At 35.4% G+C, this 22,209-nt stretch overlaps 1 protein-coding gene across 1 annotated transcript in view; it reads left to right on the top strand.

Annotated features, from left to right (window-relative positions):
* The window catches only part of SPAG16 (sperm associated antigen 16), an 891,359-nt gene that overhangs the window by 449,762 nt on the left and 419,388 nt on the right, over window positions 1-22,209 (top strand). Inside the window, exon 12 of the mRNA XM_067740696.1 lies at window positions 13,930-14,115. Within this exon, the coding sequence (XP_067596797.1) occupies window positions 13,930-14,115 (186 nt within the window). The remainder of the gene's footprint in view (window positions 1-13,929; window positions 14,116-22,209) is intronic.

Raw genomic sequence — 22,209 nt, 5'->3', positions numbered from 1 at the left:
TTAGCCAGAGAGTAGTATAATATTTCAGTAATAGTTTACAGTATTCTAAGTACTTTTGTCATTGTGATGTTTGGGGACACCAAGCGTATCATCCAGGTATACAGATCTATAGGTAGAGTCATTCTGGGATGATCTGACCTAAATTGACACAAGTCCAGTGTGCAGTTGATCTGTAGGAGTAACTAAAATTCATATTCTTCTAGTTATTTTTTTAAATTTATTTTATTCAAGTATAGTTGATTTACAATGTGTTAATTTCTGCTGTACAGCAAAGTGATTCAGATATATGTATCTTCTTTTTCATATTCTTTTCCCTTATAGTTTATCACAGGATATTGAATATAGTCTCCTATGCTCTACAGTAGGACCTTGTTGTTTATCCACTCTATATATAATAGTTTGCAATCCCAAACTCCCAATCCATCTCTCACCATGCCCCCAACCCACCTTGGCAACCACAGTCTGTTCTCTATGTTTGTGAGTCTGTTTCATAGATAAGTTCATTTGTGTCACGTTTTAGATTCCACATGTAAGTGATATCATATGGTATTTGTCTTTCTCTTTCTGACTTACTTCATTTAGTATGATAATCTCTAGGTCCGTCCATGTTGCTACAAATGGCATTATTTCATTCTTTTTTATGGCTGAGTAATACTCCTTTGTATATATATAAAACACATCTTCTTTATCCATTCATCTGTGGATGGACATTTAGGTTGTTTCAATGTCTTGGCTATTATGAATAGTGCTGCTATGAACAGAGGGGTGCATGTATCTTTTTGAATTATAGTTTTGTCTGGATATATGCCCAGGAGTGGGATTGCTGGGCCATATGGCAACTCTATTTTTAGTTTTTTGAGGAACCTCCATACTATTTTCCATAGTGGCTGCATATATTCTTCTACTTTAGATGAAACATGTTTAGAATTCCTTAGTTGTTATTTAAAGAAAATAAAGTAATTAAAAATAATACAGCTGTGTGTAATTTGGTGTAATGAATAGTACATTATTAACAATGAAGCATGTTTGGCTATGCTTTACAGCCAAATTTGAATACCAGTATCCCCACAGTAACTGCACAATAATAATAATAATAACCATTTACCATTTGACTCTGGTGCTGCTTCTTCTGCCCACTCTGTTTCCATAGTCTTTACTTTGGATCTTGCAGTAGTTTGCCAAACTTCCTCATCACTTTCTCCACCCAATTATTTTATATCTAAGACTTTGTTGTGTTTTTGAATATCTTTAAAAATATTTTTCCTTTTTTTTTTTTTCTACATCCACATGCGTTTCCTTAAGCTTTCAGCATTATATCAATACTATTTTATTTTCTAGAGATTTCACCCTCCAAGAGCCATGCTGTCTGTTGTTAGTCTCAGGCTAAAGCTTGTGCTTAGCTCCAGTGGGTCACTGCCAGTCAGAGCTCATTGCACACTATGCTTATCCATATATGATGGATGATGAACATCTAATTTCTAATTCCAGCTTCTGCTGTAGCTAACTGTTCCATAGCCAGTAATTTAGTCCTTACATGGAGTGATGGCACAGTGGGAGTTCACATTTATTCTGTGAACAAAACCTCATCTTATCTGCAAGAAAAAGCTGACTTCCTGGGAGATAGCAAGAAGAGCAATCATCCTTTTAAAAAACAATGCCTTTCCTGCCCCTGAGTTACTTTTTATTATTATTATTATTTCTTTAAATCAGTGTGCCCCATGCAAATGACAACTCCTTAAAGAGTATTATACAGAGATACACAAAGTTTACTTCTTAATGCCCACAACTGCTCTGTGGGTTATATTTTGGCAAACATCCTTAGTTTAATCCATACTAGGGAGTCACGGTAGAAAGGTATTATTTCTTCCTTTTACAGATGAGAATACTAGTCTCCAGAAAGACTGTTTGTTTCATAAGCAACTAGGCTTTTAATTGGCAAAGATGTGATTAGAACATAAGAGTCTAATTTCTGCTAATATTCTAGTTTAACCTATTTCCAGAACAATCAAGAGCTATTGAGTATGAAATTTAATACATCTAAAGGATTTTTTTAACTTATAAAATTTGAGGTGTAGAATTCACAGAGAAAATAAACTAATATCTATCCTGCTTGTTGTTAATTCCTTGATAAATGGTACAGCCCTGGTGAAGAATATCCGATCCGTGAAGGCTTGGCAAATTCAGGTGAAATTTGTGCTGTTTTTCCAGTGTTTATGAGAAATGTGATGGAAAATTTCCTGAGATCATATTTATGTTCCCCTATCCACACCACTGATTTTATGGTGGAACAGATGACACTCCCAGAAAGATCAGCAAAACATTTTGGGGATTATGAGATCTTTGGAAATTAGAGAACTTGGGGATATATGTGTTGTTACTATTACTTCTTTCCCTTATCACACTTGCAGGGATGGAGGGACAAGATTGGTGAACAGCCTGCTTTGTACATGATTTAAGTTAATGGAGTTTGAATTTCTGAAAAGTGGTTTTATAAACCGAAATGCTCAATTGGGTTCCCAGGTAGAAATGCAGTATAGCTCAGAATATTAGAAACGGGTTTGTTTATCCTGAAACAAACTGATTGTCAAGAGAACTTCAACCTGAATATAAGCCTGGTCATTAAAAAAAAAAAAAATCTGTCATGGAAAGGAAAATAGCAATTTGTATGTGAAACATGAGAAGTAATAAAAGAATAAGAGTATCTAATGCCTCAGAGAATGGGAAATAAGCAAAGTGAACCACATATTTTAATTATGTGGAAATACATATGATCTTAAATTTATTACCAAGATTTAAAGAGATAGGATGCAAGATTGGAATAGAATAATGGAGATACATGCCTTATTCAATAGAAATAGACCAATTTGAGTCAAGGTAGGGTAGATGTACAGCTTCTTAGATCCCTGTGTACCTCTAAAGTGGAAGTGGCATGGAGAAGAATATTTGGGTGATAAAGAAGGTGAGTAGCATGTCATCCTAGGGCATGATAGATTTCCTCCTCTACTCTGAAAGCTATTGAGTAAAAGTAGAATTATTTGAATTCTGAATGATGCCAAGGATTATTACTAACTTTAATGAGGTGGGGGAAGAAGACTTTTTAACAGAGCTGCTCAAGACCAAATAAACTGAGTTTCCTGTTACCAGAAGTTTTAAATAGAGGCTGGGCAATAAAATAATATAAAATTAATAGAAATAATTAAAATGAGAGATGTGTGAGTGGATTAGATAGATTTAAGGAGTCTTCCAGCCTGGAGATTCTAGAATTCCATGATACATGAATTCACTTTCGTCAAGCTAGTTTTGACTATATCTTAATTGTCCCTATAATACTGCCAATTATGGAAAACATCTTATTTTGTACCAGAAACAAAGGCACTGCTTCTTCTAGAACCATAGAAATATCCTGATCATTTGTATTCATTGTAAGGATTTCAGCCAGTGTGGCTTTGGCAGATGTGGATCATGAGAAAACCTTATTCCAAGGTTGAATGTTCCTTCCCAGAAATGCGAGGAAAATTGTTTTCTAATTGTACTTTCCAAACTGGATGTGGAGAATAATTATTTCGAAAATATGATCCCAGTTTCAGTTAGAAATTTCACATGTCTGTGTAAAGCAATCCTCTTTACTACATTTCTTATCTTATTGCAGCTTTGTGCAACAACTCTTGGTGCCAAAGCAGAGGCTGCTAAGAAAGTATTTCATTCTGTATTTAGTCTTTTGCTTCAGGTGATGAAATACGTTGTCCTGCCTCTGTTGACCTTGAATATTTTTGCCAGATCAATTCTCCAAAGACTTGAACTCAGGATCACACCTGCATGTTTTGGTTACCATGTATTCCTGAAAGTCAGGAAAGAGTCCATTGAAAAAATGTGCATTTCAGGATTTTTACTGACTCAGATCAGAGGTTAAAAGAAGGTAAGGTAACAAAGCAGCATCATCACAGAGGGCTTTCCACTGGAAAAATGGCATATCCTCATTATTACAGTTTAGACTTGGAACAATCTTTTAGCTAAGTGGACAACGCAAGTGTTAGACTGAGACTTTATCTTGAGAATCATTTACCAGAATCTGGGAATGACTATAATTATATAAAGCATAGATCTCAAAATAATTAAGTTCTGTAATCAAGTGCCAGCTGCTATGGGAAATCACTATCAATTCTCTAACATCTTTTCTGCTCTTCCCCCAGCAATCTGGTTCTTGTCATGTTCCCAGAGTTATCATCTTAAAATTGTTATCTGACTGCTTTTCCAACTCCTCTTAAAACCCTTTCATTTTTCCTCATAGCCTACAGATGAAAACTCTTTAAGGCTGTAGGAAGGATCTTTTGTTATATGACCATTTTTTATCTATTTAGACAATATTTTCCATTACTCTTCTCTTCCTGAAAGCAAAATACGTAACAATCTCTGAATATCCCACAGTTTACACATGCTGAACACTCATCCTTTTTTCTTTACTATTTTCACCTTGTGGACACCTGCTTATACATATAGATACTGTTCAAATGTTTGCCTTTTTAAAGACTTCATGACCATCTCCCAAGTAGAAAACTGATTACACCCTTCTCTGTCCTCTCTCACTGTATCCTGTATATTATATATTAAATTATTTATGAAAATATTATAATTACTTGGTTATATATTTGTGTAAGCTGTTAGACCATGAGGTCCTTGAAGGCAAGGTTTATTTCAATTATCTTTAGGTCCCCAGTGCATAGTACATTTTGAGATTTTTGCATTATATTTCGTATCATGCATTTTCAAAAGAAATGTAGAAAAATTGCAACTATAAGAAGATAATGTTTTTGAGAGATAATTAGGGTGAAGGATAATTTAGAATAGGTAAAATAACATGAAGCCAGGAGTCAAGTTAATACATAAAATGCATGTACTCTACCTTAAATACTTTCTATTAAAAGTTGGCTATATGGACATTCATTCCTTAATAAAAGCCATAATATAATGTTATTTTCTTTAATTGCTAAAGGAGGGCTTCAACTTTTGGGGCCTAAGTATTCTAACAGTCAACACAAATTAGACCTAGTCCGCCATGGAATTTTCATTGTCAATAAGAGAAATCTCCTCAAGCTGTTCAGCAGCAATGCAATGGCTCCTGCTATTAAGGCCTGAATGACATTTCAACACTGGGTCCATGTTAAGAGTATATGATACTCTAGTGTAATATATAATCTATTGAACAATAGCCTCAACAATAACCTTTCAATAATACAGATTTTCATAGTGCTGTGCCTTTTAACTATCCTTACTCTCGTGCAGTAGAACAAAACCACAGTCAACTCAGTAAACGCAATTCTATGGTGGTGAAGGGGAAGAGGAGAAAGTGATCTCTGAATATACAAACTTCTAACTCTTGTAACTTAATCCAAAGAAACAATGTAAAGAATTTGAGAAATATGTGTACTTTATATCCTTCATATCCTTGGTAAATAGAGGATCCTCAGAAGCAACTGAATAAGTTAACGAACTTAAAAAAAAGACAATAATCTAATTATAGCATAGAACTGGTTGAAAGAGACCCAAGTACTAGAGAATTTGGGTTGTAGAAATTTCCTCTTATGTAAGCAGACTCCGTGATGTGCAAGGCCACATTCAAATATAGAGAAGGACTGCTATACGTGGCCAAAGGAAAAAAAATATTTGATAAAGAGTTGCTTCTCTGTCCTATGGACCATGTGAACACTGGGCCAGAAATAGACAAAATATTTGGAAATAGAGAGGTCTTGACTCTGGTGATATGAGAAAGAGGCCTGGTTCCTTGTCTGAATGAAAATGAGGCATCTCCTGGAACTTTGTGAGAAGAGGGGCAGTAGCTGGGTCTTCACATTCTAGGCTCAGAGAGATGGTACTTTAAATAAAATTTTTTATTTTAATCCCACCATTGCAAGATGGTAGGATTGAGGCTATTAGTAAATATAATTGTCCCTCTGTATCCACTGGGGGATTGGTTACAGGACCTCCACAGATACCAAAATCTGCAGATACTCAATATAATATAATATAATAATATAAAATGGCACAGTATTTACATATAACCTATGATCATCTTCCTATATTCTTTAAATCATATCTAGATTACTTATAATACCTAATACAATGTAAATGCTATGTAAATAGTTGCCAACATGCAGCAAATTCAAGTTTTGCTTTTTGGAACTTTCTGGAGTGTTTTTTTTCAAATATTTTGGATCCACAGTTGTTTGAATCTGTGGATGTGGCACCCACAAATACAGAGGGCCAACTGTAATATGTTTCTGTAAGAACTAGATTCAGACAGGATGTGGAATCCAACTTAAAAGCATTGATTATCTGTGAATATATTAAACAGCACAGAACTAGGTAAAGCAGAGGCACACGAAACTTTGAGGGCTTAAAGAGAACAAATAATAGACAAGAGAAATCAGTAAAATACACAGTTAATAGTAAGTGCTACTGAAAACAAGACAAAACAAAATAGGAAAGAAGCCTAGTATCAGAGGTTAGATTGCATTTTAGATAGGCCTCTTTGATGTGTCTTTCTGCAAAGTCCTGAAGATAGGGAAGGAACCTAGTCATTGGTTTTCTGAGAAAGAACATTCCCAGAAGGAAAAACAGTGGGTTCAAAGTCTTTGTGTAGCTAGAGTAGCGAGGGAGGAGGAGAGTGTTATGAGAGGGAATTAGTGGTAACTAGGCATGTGATGGGTGGATCGTGTAGGGCCTTATTTTGTAGTTAGGATTTTGGCTTTACTCTGGGCAATGAGGAGCCATTGGAGGGTTTGAGCAGAGGAGCAGCATGAACAGGATCCTTTAGGCTTCTGTACTGAAAAAAAAGATTGTAGAGGGACAAGGCCAGAAGCAGTTAGGAGGCTACTGGTGTAATTCAGACCTAATGCTTAGAGTTTGTTACACTACCATGACTCTTTATTAAATCCCTGTTGTGATGATCCAAAGGCTCAAAGACTCTTTGACTTCTCACTAGAAATAGAAAATATATCATTTCTGCAACTAAAAGTGAGCTAATTACTTATTCACTGAATTTATTTATGTCCTGCATCTTTCCAAAGAAGGTATGAGGTGGATGGGGGAAATGCAATTTTCCTGAGGCTGTATGATCATGTTTTCAACATGGTCTGAAATTTTATATATAATAACTCAGGCAAAATTCAGAAGGAAATAATTTATTATGCCATGAAATAAAGCTTCTTTGAGAAAATAAATACCCAAATAAGATACCCCATGGTAAAATGGGGCATTAGGATCCATTTGCCTACATTGTTCTTTGTATTTATAAACCTCAAGAATTATCCATTAAAAACAGGGATTCAGCGACATTGTCATATTTGTGATTGTGTTTCATTCATTGAGTCATTGGTTCAGCAGCAATTTATTGAGAGTCCCTACATGCTAAGCACAAAGCTAGGCATTGGGGATATGGTAGGGAGTAGAAAATAGTTCCTGCCCTCATACATGTTACATTCTATTGGCAGAGAGAGACAATAAATGAAATAAGTGATATATAGCTTAATAGACTGTGATAAATGCTATAGAGAAATAAACAGTGAAGGGGAAAAGGGAGACGCAAAAAACTGAGATGATACAGTATTTTCAGTGGAATTGTCAGAGATGTCCTCCATGATAAGGTGAAATTAAAGAAAAAGTTTTTAACTGAATTCATGGACCAACCCATGGGAATATCCAAGGGGGTGGCATCCTAGCTTCAGAGGAAGTGTGTGCAGAGGGGAGCATGGTTGGTGTGTTTGAAAAGCGTGGAGGGATGATGGACTGAGTTGTCTGGTACAGTGTCTGGAGCATGTGACCAACTGCGAAATGGATGAATGAGTCTCCTGTGTCTTGAAATCTCTTATCACTTAGGCTAAATTCCAAATACCTACCTCACTGTTGCCAATAAGGCCCTGAGTGGCCTGGTTCCTCCTACTTCTCAAGTCTCCATTTCTACATCTTCACTACCCCCTCCCATCCATTCCACTCCCCACCTCCTCTACCTCCCACCTCCCTCCACACTGACCTTTCAGCTTCTTGAACAAGTCATGCCTTTCTCAGGGCCTGTACCCTGCACTTTGTATTCTGTTCTACCTAGAACATTGGGCCAAAAGAAAGGGGGAAAAAAAAAAGGAAAATATCAAATGTAGAGGTCTTGAGGTAGTTGAAAAAATTTAGATTTAATACTCTGAAAATATTTTTTTCTAGACAAAAACCTAAGGTATGCATAGAAACTTAATTTAAAAAAGAATGAGAACATCATTTAATTACCCAAGGTTATGTTTTTCACAAATATGTCACATACATACACCTATATGAATGATGACTGGAGAATACTCAGAGAAGCATGTTGGATGCAATAAGAAAACTACATAATAAAATATATAATTCACCAAATTTAAATTGATACTTGAAAGTTTGAAGGCATTCTGGGGGCATCTCTCTTATTTCCAAGATGACACCATTATTCATAATCTCCACATAAAGTTTCATAAACTAACCTACCAATTTCTATTCTTCTGCTTCTACAACCTAAAACAATAACGTAAATACAAAGGATAAAACAGAATAAAAATAACTAGTAACATGTTTGTAGTTTCATAATTCTATATTTTTTCCTCTGTACCAAGATGTCTTGCTATATGTAAACTTGTTCATACAGCCCTAAATGATGTAGGCTATGCTTCTATTAACACAGATATATTTCCAGTTGAACTCTCTCCTTCCTTATTATGTATATCATTCGTGCATTTACCTAATAAATAGTATATCTTATAAACGCTGTATGACAGTTGCAGGGGAGTCTACTTGCCAGCATCTTGCCTTTCCTGTATAAACGATGGTTGAGCTAAGAATCCCATTGAAGTTTCTCGATTGACAGAGGTGAACCTGGAGCTCCAAGCAATCTACCCTCCCAAGAAAGGACAGTAGTTTTGCATCCAGCCAGGGAAAGCCTATTCTTTCCTGAATGCTCAATCCTGCCTCTCTGATTCTGCTGGAGTCTGTAATATCTGCATATAATGCCATCTTCTGTATTTGCTTTGTTTGTGATTCTTGGTTGATTCCAGATTCCTACACAAAAAAGGGTGTATCACTTGGGAGTGAAGGCAAGAACATTTGGACATGGGCACCCTTTACTTCAGAAAACCAACCAAGACCATTCTCTGTGTGGACTTGTACTTAAATCTTACTTTCCTCTTTCACAGTGCCCTCAACACCCAGCCCTAATGCAGCCAAGCAGCTCTGTATCGAAGACTAAGTAAGGGTTTAAAGTAACTTGTATGAAAGCATTAAGCCCTTTTAACTTCTGGCTTAAAGTTTGGGGGACTCTCACAAACGGGACAGTAAAAATGTATCTGAAATGTGACAATGTTTTTCAAGTAATCTAAATTCTAAATGTGAGCTTTCCTAATGTCATAATTTTATGAGCTCAGTGAAACCAAAATTAGATCTTTTACCTATACAAACACAGAAGAAGAAAATAGTTTAATTAGATTTTGGTTGTATGTTATTCTGCTACATAAAATAATACATGTGTATTCTGTGGTAATTGAGAACACTGTGACTGATAGTCCTTTTACAAATTCATATAGTACTATTGAGTAGATAGACACAGGTAGATGAGACTGCAATATAATGGTAGTAATTGGATCTCATTCCACTATTTATGGAAATGTGAGTAAACAATTTCACATAAAAACTGAACTAGAGATCCAAGAGAATCTTTTTAAAAAAAATAATCGCAAGTTTGAATGATACCTGGAATTAAAAATGTGCTGTTATAAAAGTTCTTTGATTTGATCTTCAAAACAACACTTTAAATTATACTGAGCAGAACATATCATCCATATTTTCAAATAAAGACAATGAATTTCACAAGTGTTAAATGTAAATGTGAAATGGCCTGTCCAAGGTCACGTAGGTCATCTAGCAGAGCCAGAGCGAGAAGCCAACCACATCTTCTTGTTTCTACTCTCTCCACTTCCTACTTTGTGACACAAGAGGCATTAATTTCTTTCTGTTCCACCCCTTTCTAATGAAACACATTAGCACATTTCTGTAAAAACAGGTAATTAGCATCAATCTGGAAGTTATAATATATTTAGTTCTCAAAACTGAAGTCATTTTTGACAGTAACAAACTCTAATATTTCTGCAGTTATGTGCTAAAGTCTGAAAAAGTCAATAATTTGCACAAAGAATATGGAAAAATAAGGAATAAAACAATTACAGAAAATATAAAGTATTTATAAAAACAGATGATAATTCTTGCTTACTGTTTGTAAAGTATAAATGGGCTTGACCCAACCAAATTTGATATGATTTATTTGTAGGCTGTTCATAAGCTGCAGAAAACTCATGCCTTATATAACATTTTTTATGAAAAATAATTTTCAAGAAAAATGAAAAGGATGACACTACTTTATACCTTTGTAAAATCTCTTTAGTGTATGGCTTAATAGATTGTCATATTGAGGGATGTTTTTCTTTTCTTTTTTTTCAGCCTTAGCAGGGATATACTTATTTTAGTTTTTTTAAAGAACCACTTTGGTCTTTATTGATCTTCCATTTTCATAGTTGATAGCATATTTTTTCTAAACTTAAAGTCTCCTGTTTAGCAGAACAATTTTGAGGCTGTATTATTTTCATTATTAGGAGGTCAAGAAATTAAGTTGCCTTTAAAATTCTATTTTGATTTCACCTTCATAGTTTTAATATGTTGTGTTTTCATTTAGTTCTAATTATTTTTAAATATCTACTGTTATTTCTTCTTTGATATGTAAGTTATTTAAAACTGTTTTAAAAATATATGATTTTGTTATTCATTTATAACAATTGAATTGTGATGAGAAAAATATAACCTCTATGATAACAAATATGTTCAATTTGTTAAGACTTGCTTTATGGGTTTCTATATTGTCTGTTTTTATAAATGTTCCATATATACTTGAGAAGAACGTATAGTCACTAGTTATTTGGCAAAGGCTTTTATATACAGCCATTAAGGCTGTAATTTTTATTCCTTAAAGATTCCATATCTTTTTGAATTTTGAATTAGAAAATAAATTGAGAGAGGTGCATAAATCTTTCACTTTGACAGTAGATTGGTCATTTTTGTTTCTATGGTGCTAACATTGTCACTTTTATCAGTTAAGATGCATTTAGTATTTTTATATAATTTAGTTTAAAAATCTTCCTAGGAGTGAAACATTTTATCATTTTATTTATTTACATAGGGACTATTTTTATCCCTAATAACACATTTTTGCCCTAAGGTCTTTTTTGTCTGATATTAATAGAGCTACTTCATCTTTTTTTTCCATTCCTTTTAGGCTAGGTATCTTTTTTTTTTTTTAACTTTTGACCTTTTTATGTCCTAAGGAGTTTAGTGTGCCTCATGTAAACATCATGTAGCTGAACCTGTTCATTTTTAGCCAAACTGAAAAATCTTTGTCTTTTAACTTCCTGTTTAGGTTGTTTGTATTTACTGGTATTATTATGTTTCACTTTTTTTCTACTGTCTTTTCTTGTTTGTCTTCTATTCCTACCACTTATTCTAGTGCTGTATTTCTCCTTTCTTGCTTTATTTTGGATATTAAAACAAAAACCTATTTCTCGTTTTTTGTACTGGTCTAGAAGTTATGTACTCTATTCCTGTTCTTTTAGTGGTTAACCTTAACGTTTTACCATGCAGACTTGACTTCATAAAGTTTAAAATTAATCAATGTAGTGTCTTCCACAGGAATGTTATTGTCAATATTACTGTTGTTTTCTTGTTTAAATTTCTTCAAGCACTATTGATGTTATATAAGTGTTTGGATATACTGACATGTTTACCAGATTCTTTGCTCACCCTTCCTTCATTTCAGATCTTCCTTCTAGGATCTGTTTTTCTCCCCCCCTTGAAATACATTCTTAGTAGTTCCCATAGGGGAGAACTGCTTTGTTTAGCTGAGGATATTTTTATTTGCCTGTCTTGAGAGGAACTTTTGATAATTCTAAAGTAACCTGATTTTCTCTTGGCTCTTTGAAGAAATTCCAGATTTGCCACTTACTAGCTCTGTGATACTGTTCAAGTGTTTTGGAGATAATAAAGCTGCCCAAACTATTCGATGCTTGTGAGGATCAAATGTATATAATGTGCTTAGTAGAGTTTCTAGCATGTGTTAAGCACTATGTAAATAAATAACGTTTCCTTCTCTTTTTTTCTCTTCTTATTTTTCTAATTATTTATATTGTTGCCTATGGTGCTCTGCAGTTGACTAAAATTTATCTAAGTGAAGATTTCTTTTTGTTTACACTGTTTATTCCACTTGGTATACATTTTTCTTCCAGAATCTGTGGTTCTACATCTTAAATTTTCAGTTTCTGTAAATTGTCAACTTGTAATTCTTTGAGTGTTGCCTGTATCCCATTTTATATCATTCTCCTCTGAGATTTTGACCAGGAAAATGTATTCTTTTTTTCTACCATCCCTATTTTTAACTTATATACTGTCATGGACTGAATGTCTGTGTCCCCCCAGGCCTCTACCCAGATTCATATTTTGAAGCTATAACCCTCAATGTGATGTTATAATGCAGTATCTTTAGACAAATGTATTGTTCAGTTTTAATATTAAAAAGTAAAAATTTTAATGGCAAACGTACAGATAAACAACAGTTGCAAAGCAAAGGACAGTTTTTAATATCTACCTATTAGTAAAGGGCTACCCTTATATAGTACTTTTTTTTAGTAATTTTTAAAATCTGCTAATTTGAAGAAGAAATAAATATCCTTTTATCACTTTAATTCAAATTTCTTCACTCTATAATCTGCTTTTCTGGCAGAATCTTTGAGCCTTCCTCTCCAGTGGTTGCTGCTCATAAAAGTTTAATTCTCTCAGCATAAAAGTAAGCAAGTAAAAGCAAGCAAGCAAAATGCTTGTCTTGATGCAAGTGCCATTACGGTCTTAGAAATTTGGGGCAACTTTTCTTCTTCATTTATAGCATCACTTCATTCATTCATTCATATATTTATTCATTCTGAAAGCATTTAATGAGCACTTCAGTTGGTTAATCATAATGCTTGATGCTGTAGAAACAGAGAGAGGAAACAGTTCCCCATCAAAAACACAAGGAAGGAGGCAGATAAGCAGTTCATTATATTCAGTGAGAGAAAAGTTACTAAGAGAACACATAGAAGGAGCAAACAATGCTGAAGGATGTGGAGAAGACGAAGGCATTGAAATTTTCTTGCAATTGATATTTTACAAAAAAAACCTAGATGTTTCTTTTCATGTCATGGACACCCACTCATTTCTTAAACTTGTTTTTGGGTCCACCACTTGAAAGCCAGTGCTTTTTTAACATCTACTAATGACTCAAATGGAAAATCCAATGACTCATTCTTAACCACCCAGCTCTTCAAAATCTTTCATCTCTCAAGATGTAGCTCCAAAGCCCTCTCATTTCTGATTCACATATTTCTTCAAAATGCAAGCTGCACTCCTGCAGCATTTAATTAATACAAACATAAACAATGCTGGCCTACTGTTTTATGTTGTATTACGTGTTTGAAATTGTCTTAGCCCACATCTAAATTTTCCTCATTCTGAGGTTATATCATCCACAGAGCCTAACATAGCCCTGAAACTAATGTATGTGTTAAAAAAGTGCTGTTTAGTGGATTAATCTGGAAGACTATAGAATTAATACAGAAACTGTGCAACAGCAGTTCTCTAATCAATTTGAATTACTAAACAATATAAGGAAGTATCAAATTGTGCAGACTCAAATAAGATAATAAGATTCAGGCATAAAGATATGTCCTTAAAAGTAAAAATAACTCAGACACACACACAAGTTATTCACAGAATACAACCATTCATAATAAATTAACTGCAAGTTGATTTTTTTAACAGATTACTTTTTTATGTTCTTGCAAATAGTGGCAACAAGTTGGCTACTTCAAGTGGTGACACTACAGTTAAATTATGGGACCTGTCTAAAGGCAATTGCATTTTGACCTTCGAAGGACACACCCATGCAGTATGGTCCTGCACGTGGCACTCCTGTGGTGATTTTGTGGCTTCCTCCTCATTGGATACAACTAGCAAAATCTGGGATGTTAATAGGTAAGAAGTACTTTGAACAATATTAGCACCCTATGTTGATAAATATACATGGATAAATTATCCCTCAGTGGGAAATTAAAAGAAAAACCCTGTTAATTATAAAACTATAGAGTTACTTAAATAATCTCTGTAAAATCCATTTCTAATTCCATTAATCTCTGTTGATGTAATGAGTTCTTTCTAAATGTAGGTTCAAGATCAAGCCTATGTAATCAGATTAGAATTGCTTCATTGGGAAGCTGTTTTAAGCAAGATAGAGACAAAGACTTATTTTAAAGAGTTAGATTTTTCGTTCTCCCCTCCATAGGTCTGCTGTCTCTCTGGATTGTCAAACCAACAATTCAGTAGGCATGAAGATGACAGAAATAATTGTTTGCTTTTCACTAAATTTTGATATATTATAACATTTCTCAAATTAAATGCTTCTTGGCAATTCACAAATTGTAAGAATTAATCCAATTTATGGTAAGCAAAGTCCTATACAATACCATATGCTTTGATCTTAATTCCAGAGAGACAAATTTATTATATTTTTGCTATCAAAATACCTGTATTTTATATTTTTGGATGATTATTCCATCCTGTTAGGTATACAAATAAGATAAAAAGAGCTGGTATCCAATACCCTGATTGCTTCAGCTAACTGAGGGATTGAAGATCATCAGTCAGATTTCTGATCACTTTAATATTTTAATCCATGCCCAGATTCCAAATATAAGTGATAGTGACTCCTCAAATTTATGTGAACAATTATCACTGAGCCATTGTAATTTATTTTGTAAGAGAAAGATGAACTTGCATTAAAGGTGGACACTATTGTTTTGGGGGTCATGGGTAAAACAGGTACCTTTAACAAACTTTCCCCACTCTTCCTTGAATCATGGATAACATATTTAGAAGAGAGAGCATGTAAGGTGCTTACAGAAAAGTCAACAGGTTTCCTGGGAGGGTTCTTTGAAAGGGTGTGCTCTGTTCTAACTGTAGTTTATCTCTTAAGGCCATGTGCCAGTCATTATGCTATTTTCTCTCAGTACCAAACTCGCCCTTCTGTATCTTTTTTGAGATGCTGGAGCTGGAACTTCACAAACCACATTTTTGCTTTGCCAGCTGACTCTCTATTAGGCTTTGGTAATAGTGGGCACCTGCAGGAGACCACAAGGCTAGGGGAGGTAGAGGGGCCTGCTTCTTCCTGTTCCCTTCCTGTGGGCTGCTTCTGGACTTGCGGTTCCAGTGGATATCCCCTAGCAGCACTTCACCTCAGCAGCATCAGTTTATTCTCATCACAGCAGCTGAATCCAGTTGACAGTTTTTCCAGTGCTGGCAGAAACAGCTGCATCATGCCGTCCATCATCAAAGACATTAGTTCCAGCAAACAGGTGCCCCCTTCTCAGAGCTCTGTGTTCCCAACTCTGCATGGCCTCTTTTCCAAGATGAGGAACATCAGTACTAGCAATCACATGCCCCCTCCTCAGAGGCTGAGTTTCAGCTCTGTAGTGCCCCCACCAAGGTTTTACGTTTCAATAATGCCACTGCAGTCCCTTTGTTCACTCAGTCCTATGGGTGGTAGCTCTTTCCTGCGGCGGCTTTCTCCATGATACCTTAATGTTCTTGCTTTCTCTTTATAGTCATCTAGCTAACAACTTTATGCATAGTTAACAATCCCATATATTAAATTCTTGCTGTTAAAATGTTAAGTGCAAGTTCTGTCTCCTGTCTAGACCTTGACAATTACAGAGCATTAATGGATAAATAGCATAATCCACTTGAGTTACAAAGATACAGATCACTAATGTTTGTCATATTCTGAATGAGAAAACATGGCTCTAAATAATACATTTTAAACCTATTTCTGTCTAAAATAGTGACAATCTAAGATATGTTTTAATACTCATGTGCGTACCATTTGGTTATCTGGAATAATCAATCATGTAATTCTTAATTTTATTATGTTTCTATATTATGCAACCATATTTCATAAATATTTATTATAATAGATTACTGGAATTTTTTAAAACTACTTTATTTTGGAGTATGATTGACATACAGAAAGCTGTGCATATTTAGTGTAAACAACTTGATGAGTTTGAAGATAAATATATACCCATGAAACCATTACAATCAATGCATAAACGTATCTATTGCCTCTAAAAGTTTCCTCCTGCCCTCTTTATTATTGTTATTTTTATAAGAACACTTAATATAAGATCTAGCCTATTAGAAAAATTTTAAGTATGCTAACAGTTCTGTTATCTATAGGTACTGTTTTGTACAGTAGATCTCTAGGACTTACATAAGTGAACTTTTAACATTTATCTAATTTTAATTTTTTATCACTTTTGGCTTAGATGAGGATTTTAATAGAAGACTGTGGTCCATTCTAAAATATATCTTCAAATGTCTTAATCACTCAGAGTGTTTAAATCAAACTGTGTTAAAAAAAAAAAAAAAGGATTCCCAGTAGACTCAGCCCTACTTAGAATAATTTCAAACACTTTGACTTGAAAACTTTTCTCCATAACCCTGATATCCAAATACTGTCTTCCAATTGAGACCCAGTAGATATTGATATAACAGATCAAAATTGCTTCTGATTGATGCCAAAAATCCTTTACATTTCAAATTTCCCATCAGTGTCAAGAGCTCACCGTCATCATCAAAGACAAAGAAATTATACCAGTTTTAAAGCTGAGGTAGTGGATAAATATTGACAAATAGGGAGAGATTGATTGTTTCTTTGGTGGCTATTGATAGACCTTTCAAAGTTATAATCAAAGCACGGAGCTGTAATTTATGATTGCTCATGGATCCATACTGTGTAGATATGTCTAAAACTAGTGTCTTGCTTAAAATTTTGTAGGTCATTGGAACTGGCTTAGTGACTTAAGGGGAGAGGTTATTTGCCTTGGTAAGATGATGGTGGTAGAAACTGTGCTATGCTGGGTCATACACTTATATTGGAGCCACATAGTTTTGTTTTTTAATTTATTTATTTTTTATTATTTTTTAATTTTTTATTTATTTTGTTTATTTTTGGCTGTGTTGGGTCTTCGTTGCTGCGTGCAGGTTTTCTGTAGTTGTGGTGAGCGGAGGCTACTCTTCGTTGCAATGCGCAGGCTTCTCATTGCGGTGGCTTCTCTTGTTGCAGAGCACGGGCTCTAGGCGCACGGGCTTCAGTAGCTGTGGTACGCGGGCTCACTAGTTGTGGCTCGTGGGCTCTAGAGCACAGGCTCAGTAGTTGTGGCACACAGGCTCAGTGGCTCCGCGGCATGTGGGATCTTCCCAGACCAGGGATCGAACCGCTGTCTCCTGCATTGGCAGGCAGACTCTTAACCACTGCGCCACCAGGGGAGCCCAATGCCACATAGTTTTTAATTAAAAAAATATTGATAGACTCTGCTGTTCACCAGAGAAGGAAGAATTTAGAATATATTCTTTTTGTATTTACAGTCTGCCCTTCCCTTCGAACCCCTGGCTCAGCCTTGAATATCCTTTGGTTGGTGTCATATCCCTAGCCCTATAACTCTTCCTGAATTGGATATTACCTGCTAAGACCATCTAATTAGCTCCTCACCAGAAAATTGTATACCTGGAAATCATAATTAATGTAAAATATGCAGATCAAGACCCACATTTACTAAATGCTAATAAGAATCTCTGGACAATATCTGGGGCATTCTTAGTCTGGATGCACTGACACTCTACGAGGTTTCTATGAATAATTAAAAGTAGTACTTCAATGGTCTTTTGAATAATCATTTATAAAATAGTGGAAACTTACATGTGTTTTAATTTGTAATCATTGATTGCTACCTTAATTTTCAAATACATGCTTTAAAATCAGTCTTTTTTTAACATCTTTATTGGAGTATAATTGCTTTACAATGGTGTGTTAGTTTCTGCTTTATAACAAAGTGAATCAGCTATACATATACATATATCCCCATATCTCCTCCCTCTTGCATCTCCCTCCCACCCTCCCTATCCCACTCCTCTAGGTAGTCACATAGCACTGTGCTGATCTCCCTGTGCTATGTGGCTGCTTCCCACTACCTATCTATTTTACATTTGGTAGTGTATGTGTGTCCATGCCACTCTCTCACTTCGTCCCAGCTTACCCTTTCCCCTCCCTGTGTCCTCAAGTCCATTCTCTACCTCTGCGTCTTTATGCCTGTCCTGCCCCTAGTTTCTTCAGAACCATTTAAAAATCAGTCTTAAAGCACACACACACACATGCACACACACACCATTGTATCCTAAGTAGAGAATTCTTGAAGCATGGCAATGTGGTTGCATAAATAATAGAGAAAATCAACACATACACATGAAGAAAGTGCTGTCCCTGTTCCCATCCACATTCAAATTATAATTTAATTGTCTTATTCTACATAAATCTATAAAGTGATGAAAATTAGATAGGAAAATCAGTAAATGTCTCAGTTGACTATAAAAATTGTGTTTCTTTAAAGCATAAGATCATCAATAAATATTCATGTAATGAATTACCAGTGTTGGGCTGTGTTATAGACATTAGAAAATTCTAAGACTCCATTACTGCCCTGAGTGAGATTACAAGTAATTTAAAAATGCAGCAATTTTGAAACAGAATGTGCAATGCATCTGCAGTTTATAATATTAGATAAGATATTCTGGTTGACCCATGGATGCTTTTCTCCCCAAGGTAGTTGGGTATTTGTATGAGTGCCTATACCACACTGTATCTCTGAGGTTTGGAACACAGACTGTGTGCCTGTACTTAGCTTGTAGTTTGAGGGGAAAGGATTTGAAACAAGCAAAATGTTACCAAGTGTAGCTGCCCCCACTGATTTTAACACAATATTACAAAGGCAAGAATTGAGTGGTTTGTAACAAGGGTGGAAGGAAACAGAGTGCTTTGTATAATTCAGCTTCTGGACGCTAAACAATGGGAAGTAAATCTGCTGCCCTTATATCCAGGTGTATTGTTTCAGATGACTTGAAAATTATGTTTGAGAGAAAAATAAAAGTTTAAGAACTATGTTTAGAAAAGTAATTTGTGGTTACCACTGCATTCCATTCACTGGAAGCGAATATATCAGAAAACCTACCTCGTTTTTGAGAGAACTGTATTGGCAAGGAAACCATGAGCCTATCCTTAATAATCTCCTGACTCTTCTAACTGTAGAACAGTCCTCAGGACCCTGAACTTACATTCAAAGGAAGTGGACTGCTAGTGTTATATAGTTTGGAAGGTAGTCACAGACAACAGCTCCCACTTCAGATGTGGTCATAGAGGAAAATGGACAAGGAAAAACCTTGGCCATGGAACAAAGCCAGAGACCACAAAGAATAATAAGCAAAGGAGCTCCTCTTAGTGAGAGAGGCATGATTCAATCAAAAAACTTCAGTACAATGACAAAGTTTCTCACGATACCTGCCCAGGATTCTGTCACTCTTTGGGCTGGTGACTCTTGTGTATTTCCCATTTTTTCCTACTTTCTGTACTGGGGTTTGTATTGCAGTATTGTGCCCTGCTTCATCGTTGTACATTTTATCTGTGATAGTAGAGAAGGCAGAAAGCTTGTCTTTTATTTGGTTGGTCACTAGAACACAAGAGACACCTTTCAACCCAGTGGAGCAGATTGTGCATCATGCAGAGATCATGGACTGCGAGATACAAGCAGTAAATGAGTGAGAATTTGTGTTGTCTCCTTTTTGCGGGGTGGGGGGTGGGGGATATAACTGAATACTGTATATGTGAAAAGAAGGACGGCACAGATATTTGGTGCGCAAAAGGCCAAACTGTGGCAGAGACTGCTAGCTGTTCACCGGAACTCGCTTTCTCCTTCTTCCATGTGAATTGGACACCTGGCTTTCTATCTAAGTGGTGTTTCTCAGCCTTGCTTTAAGTTAAGTGTGGTTACGTCACTAAGTTCTCTGCAATAGAATATAAGTTGAAATGATATGCACATTTCTATATTCTTTCTCCCATGTGGTGGGATGGGATATTAATGACCATAGCCAGAGTAACCTTAGAAACCAATCGTTGAAAATGACAGTGTGATCGTCAGCCTGCTTGATGTAAAGCCACCCCCAATCCCTACCTCCAGTTCACCTGCAGCATTCTCTGGACTAGTCAGAAATAAGAAAATAAATTTCTATTTTATTTGAAAAATTATATTCCCACTCTGTTTGTTGTAGTACTTTGATCTGCCCAGTCCAGTATAGGCACCTTGTAAATATTTTTCAGGTAATGTTTTTTTTTTTCCTCACGACATATTAATAAGGCAACTACTACAAGCCCTGTAATGTTATCAAAATTATTTGGATGGCATAATACTAGAAACTCTGTGCTGATATTAGATGGCCATTCAACTGCTTTTTTTTTTCCCTTGCCCCTTCTCACTTCTCATCCTTGACATCTGTTGCAATACTTTTGGAGCCTATTAAGTCCTATTTGCCATTAGCAATATCTGTAAGTCAAATAACTGATTTGCATGGAAGTTAATGCCTATAAAGGTAGCTGTTAAAATGCAAGTACAGTAAATTAGTGCCTCCATTAGTGGAAAGCTGATTCAATAATAATGATTTCATTTAAACAATAGAAAAAACACTAAGGACTTCAATTTCTTAGTAGCATTGACTATACTTACTGATGAAAATCAGTTTTGCTGATTGTAGTCAGGCTGATAGGATACAAAATAGTACCTGCTTTGTGGTTAACCTTATACGTTTGTTTTTTTCAAAAATTATTTGTAGACCCAACAAATATGTATTGGACACTTTGTTATGTGCATTGCCCTAGTCACTAAGCTCTATCAGTGAACAAAATAGACAAAAACTCCTGTACTCATGTAGATGACATTCTATTGTGAGGCAGAAAATAAGGCAAATTAAAAATAATAATAATAAACTATTATATATAGTATTTGGGGGTGTTGTTTGGTAAAGAAAAAATAAAATATGAAAAGTGGAAAGGAGTGGTGGGCATAGGAAGGAATTGCAATTTTAAACAGGATGGTCAGGGAAATTCTCACTGTGAAGTTGATATTTGGGTAATCTGAAGTAGGTGAGGCAGTAAGCCAAGACAATATCTAGGAGAAGAACATTCCAAGCTTTTCTGAGCAGTGAGCTCCCCTATGGTGGTAGCACGACTTATATGACTAAGGAACAACAAGAAGGCCAGTGTGACTGGAGTAGACAAGTGAATAGTAGAGATAAGGCAGTTAAACATGTATGCGGCACACAACACACAGCCTTGTAGCCCATTTGAATGTCTTTTACCTTTATTCTCAATGAGATGGGAAAACACTGGAGAGTTTTGAGCAGAAGAGTCACATAATCTGTTTTATACTCTAACAAAATGACTCTGGTTACTGTTTTTAGATTAAACTGTGACAGAGGAGGGCTGGGGAGACAAGGGTAAAAGCAGGAAGAGCAGTTGGGAGGCTATTGCAACCATCCAGGCAAAAGACAGTGAAGGTTTGAGCCACAATGGGAACAGTGACGGTAATGAGAATTGCTTGTATTTTGGATAGATTTGGAAGATGAAGACACTAGGAATTGCTGAGGCATTATGAGTTATGAGAGAAGGGGAAAGCAAATCACCTGTTATATTTTGAGACACCTGGAAGGCATAAAGCTCATTCTCTTTATACTGGAACACCAGTGTGAACTTTATAAAAAAGCTTTTCCAACCAGATTCATCAACTGGCATTCCAGGAAATGCTGTAGAGTGAGGGATGCCTTCTCATTGTTCATCTAACAGGTGATGTCCATTGAAGAGAACTGAGTGTTCCTTCCTGCCCACCAACATTGCTTCCTTCTTAATTTAATAATTCATTGGGCAATATAACCCCCAGCCTGGATGAGGTGAGAGAAACAGAATGCTATAAATAAAGGGAACAGTTAAAATTAAGAAAAAGGAAATGTAAAATATTAAGATTCTCTTAATGGTGAGTTATCCTCTTTTAATGGTAGGTACTATTAATTTCTTTGGTCAGATAGTGCACCAACGTGAACTCCAAATTGTGAGAAATTTATTTCTTTACTATAAAATTAGTAATGATGAGATAGCACCAGATAAGTTACAAAAAGGGAGGTTAGTATTTATAATAT

The sequence above is a fragment of the Pseudorca crassidens genome, chromosome 6, assembly GCF_039906515.1.
Source record: "Pseudorca crassidens isolate mPseCra1 chromosome 6, mPseCra1.hap1, whole genome shotgun sequence".
Taxonomy (NCBI): domain Eukaryota; kingdom Metazoa; phylum Chordata; class Mammalia; order Artiodactyla; family Delphinidae; genus Pseudorca; species Pseudorca crassidens.
This window is presented reverse-complemented; position numbering and strand designations above follow the sequence as displayed.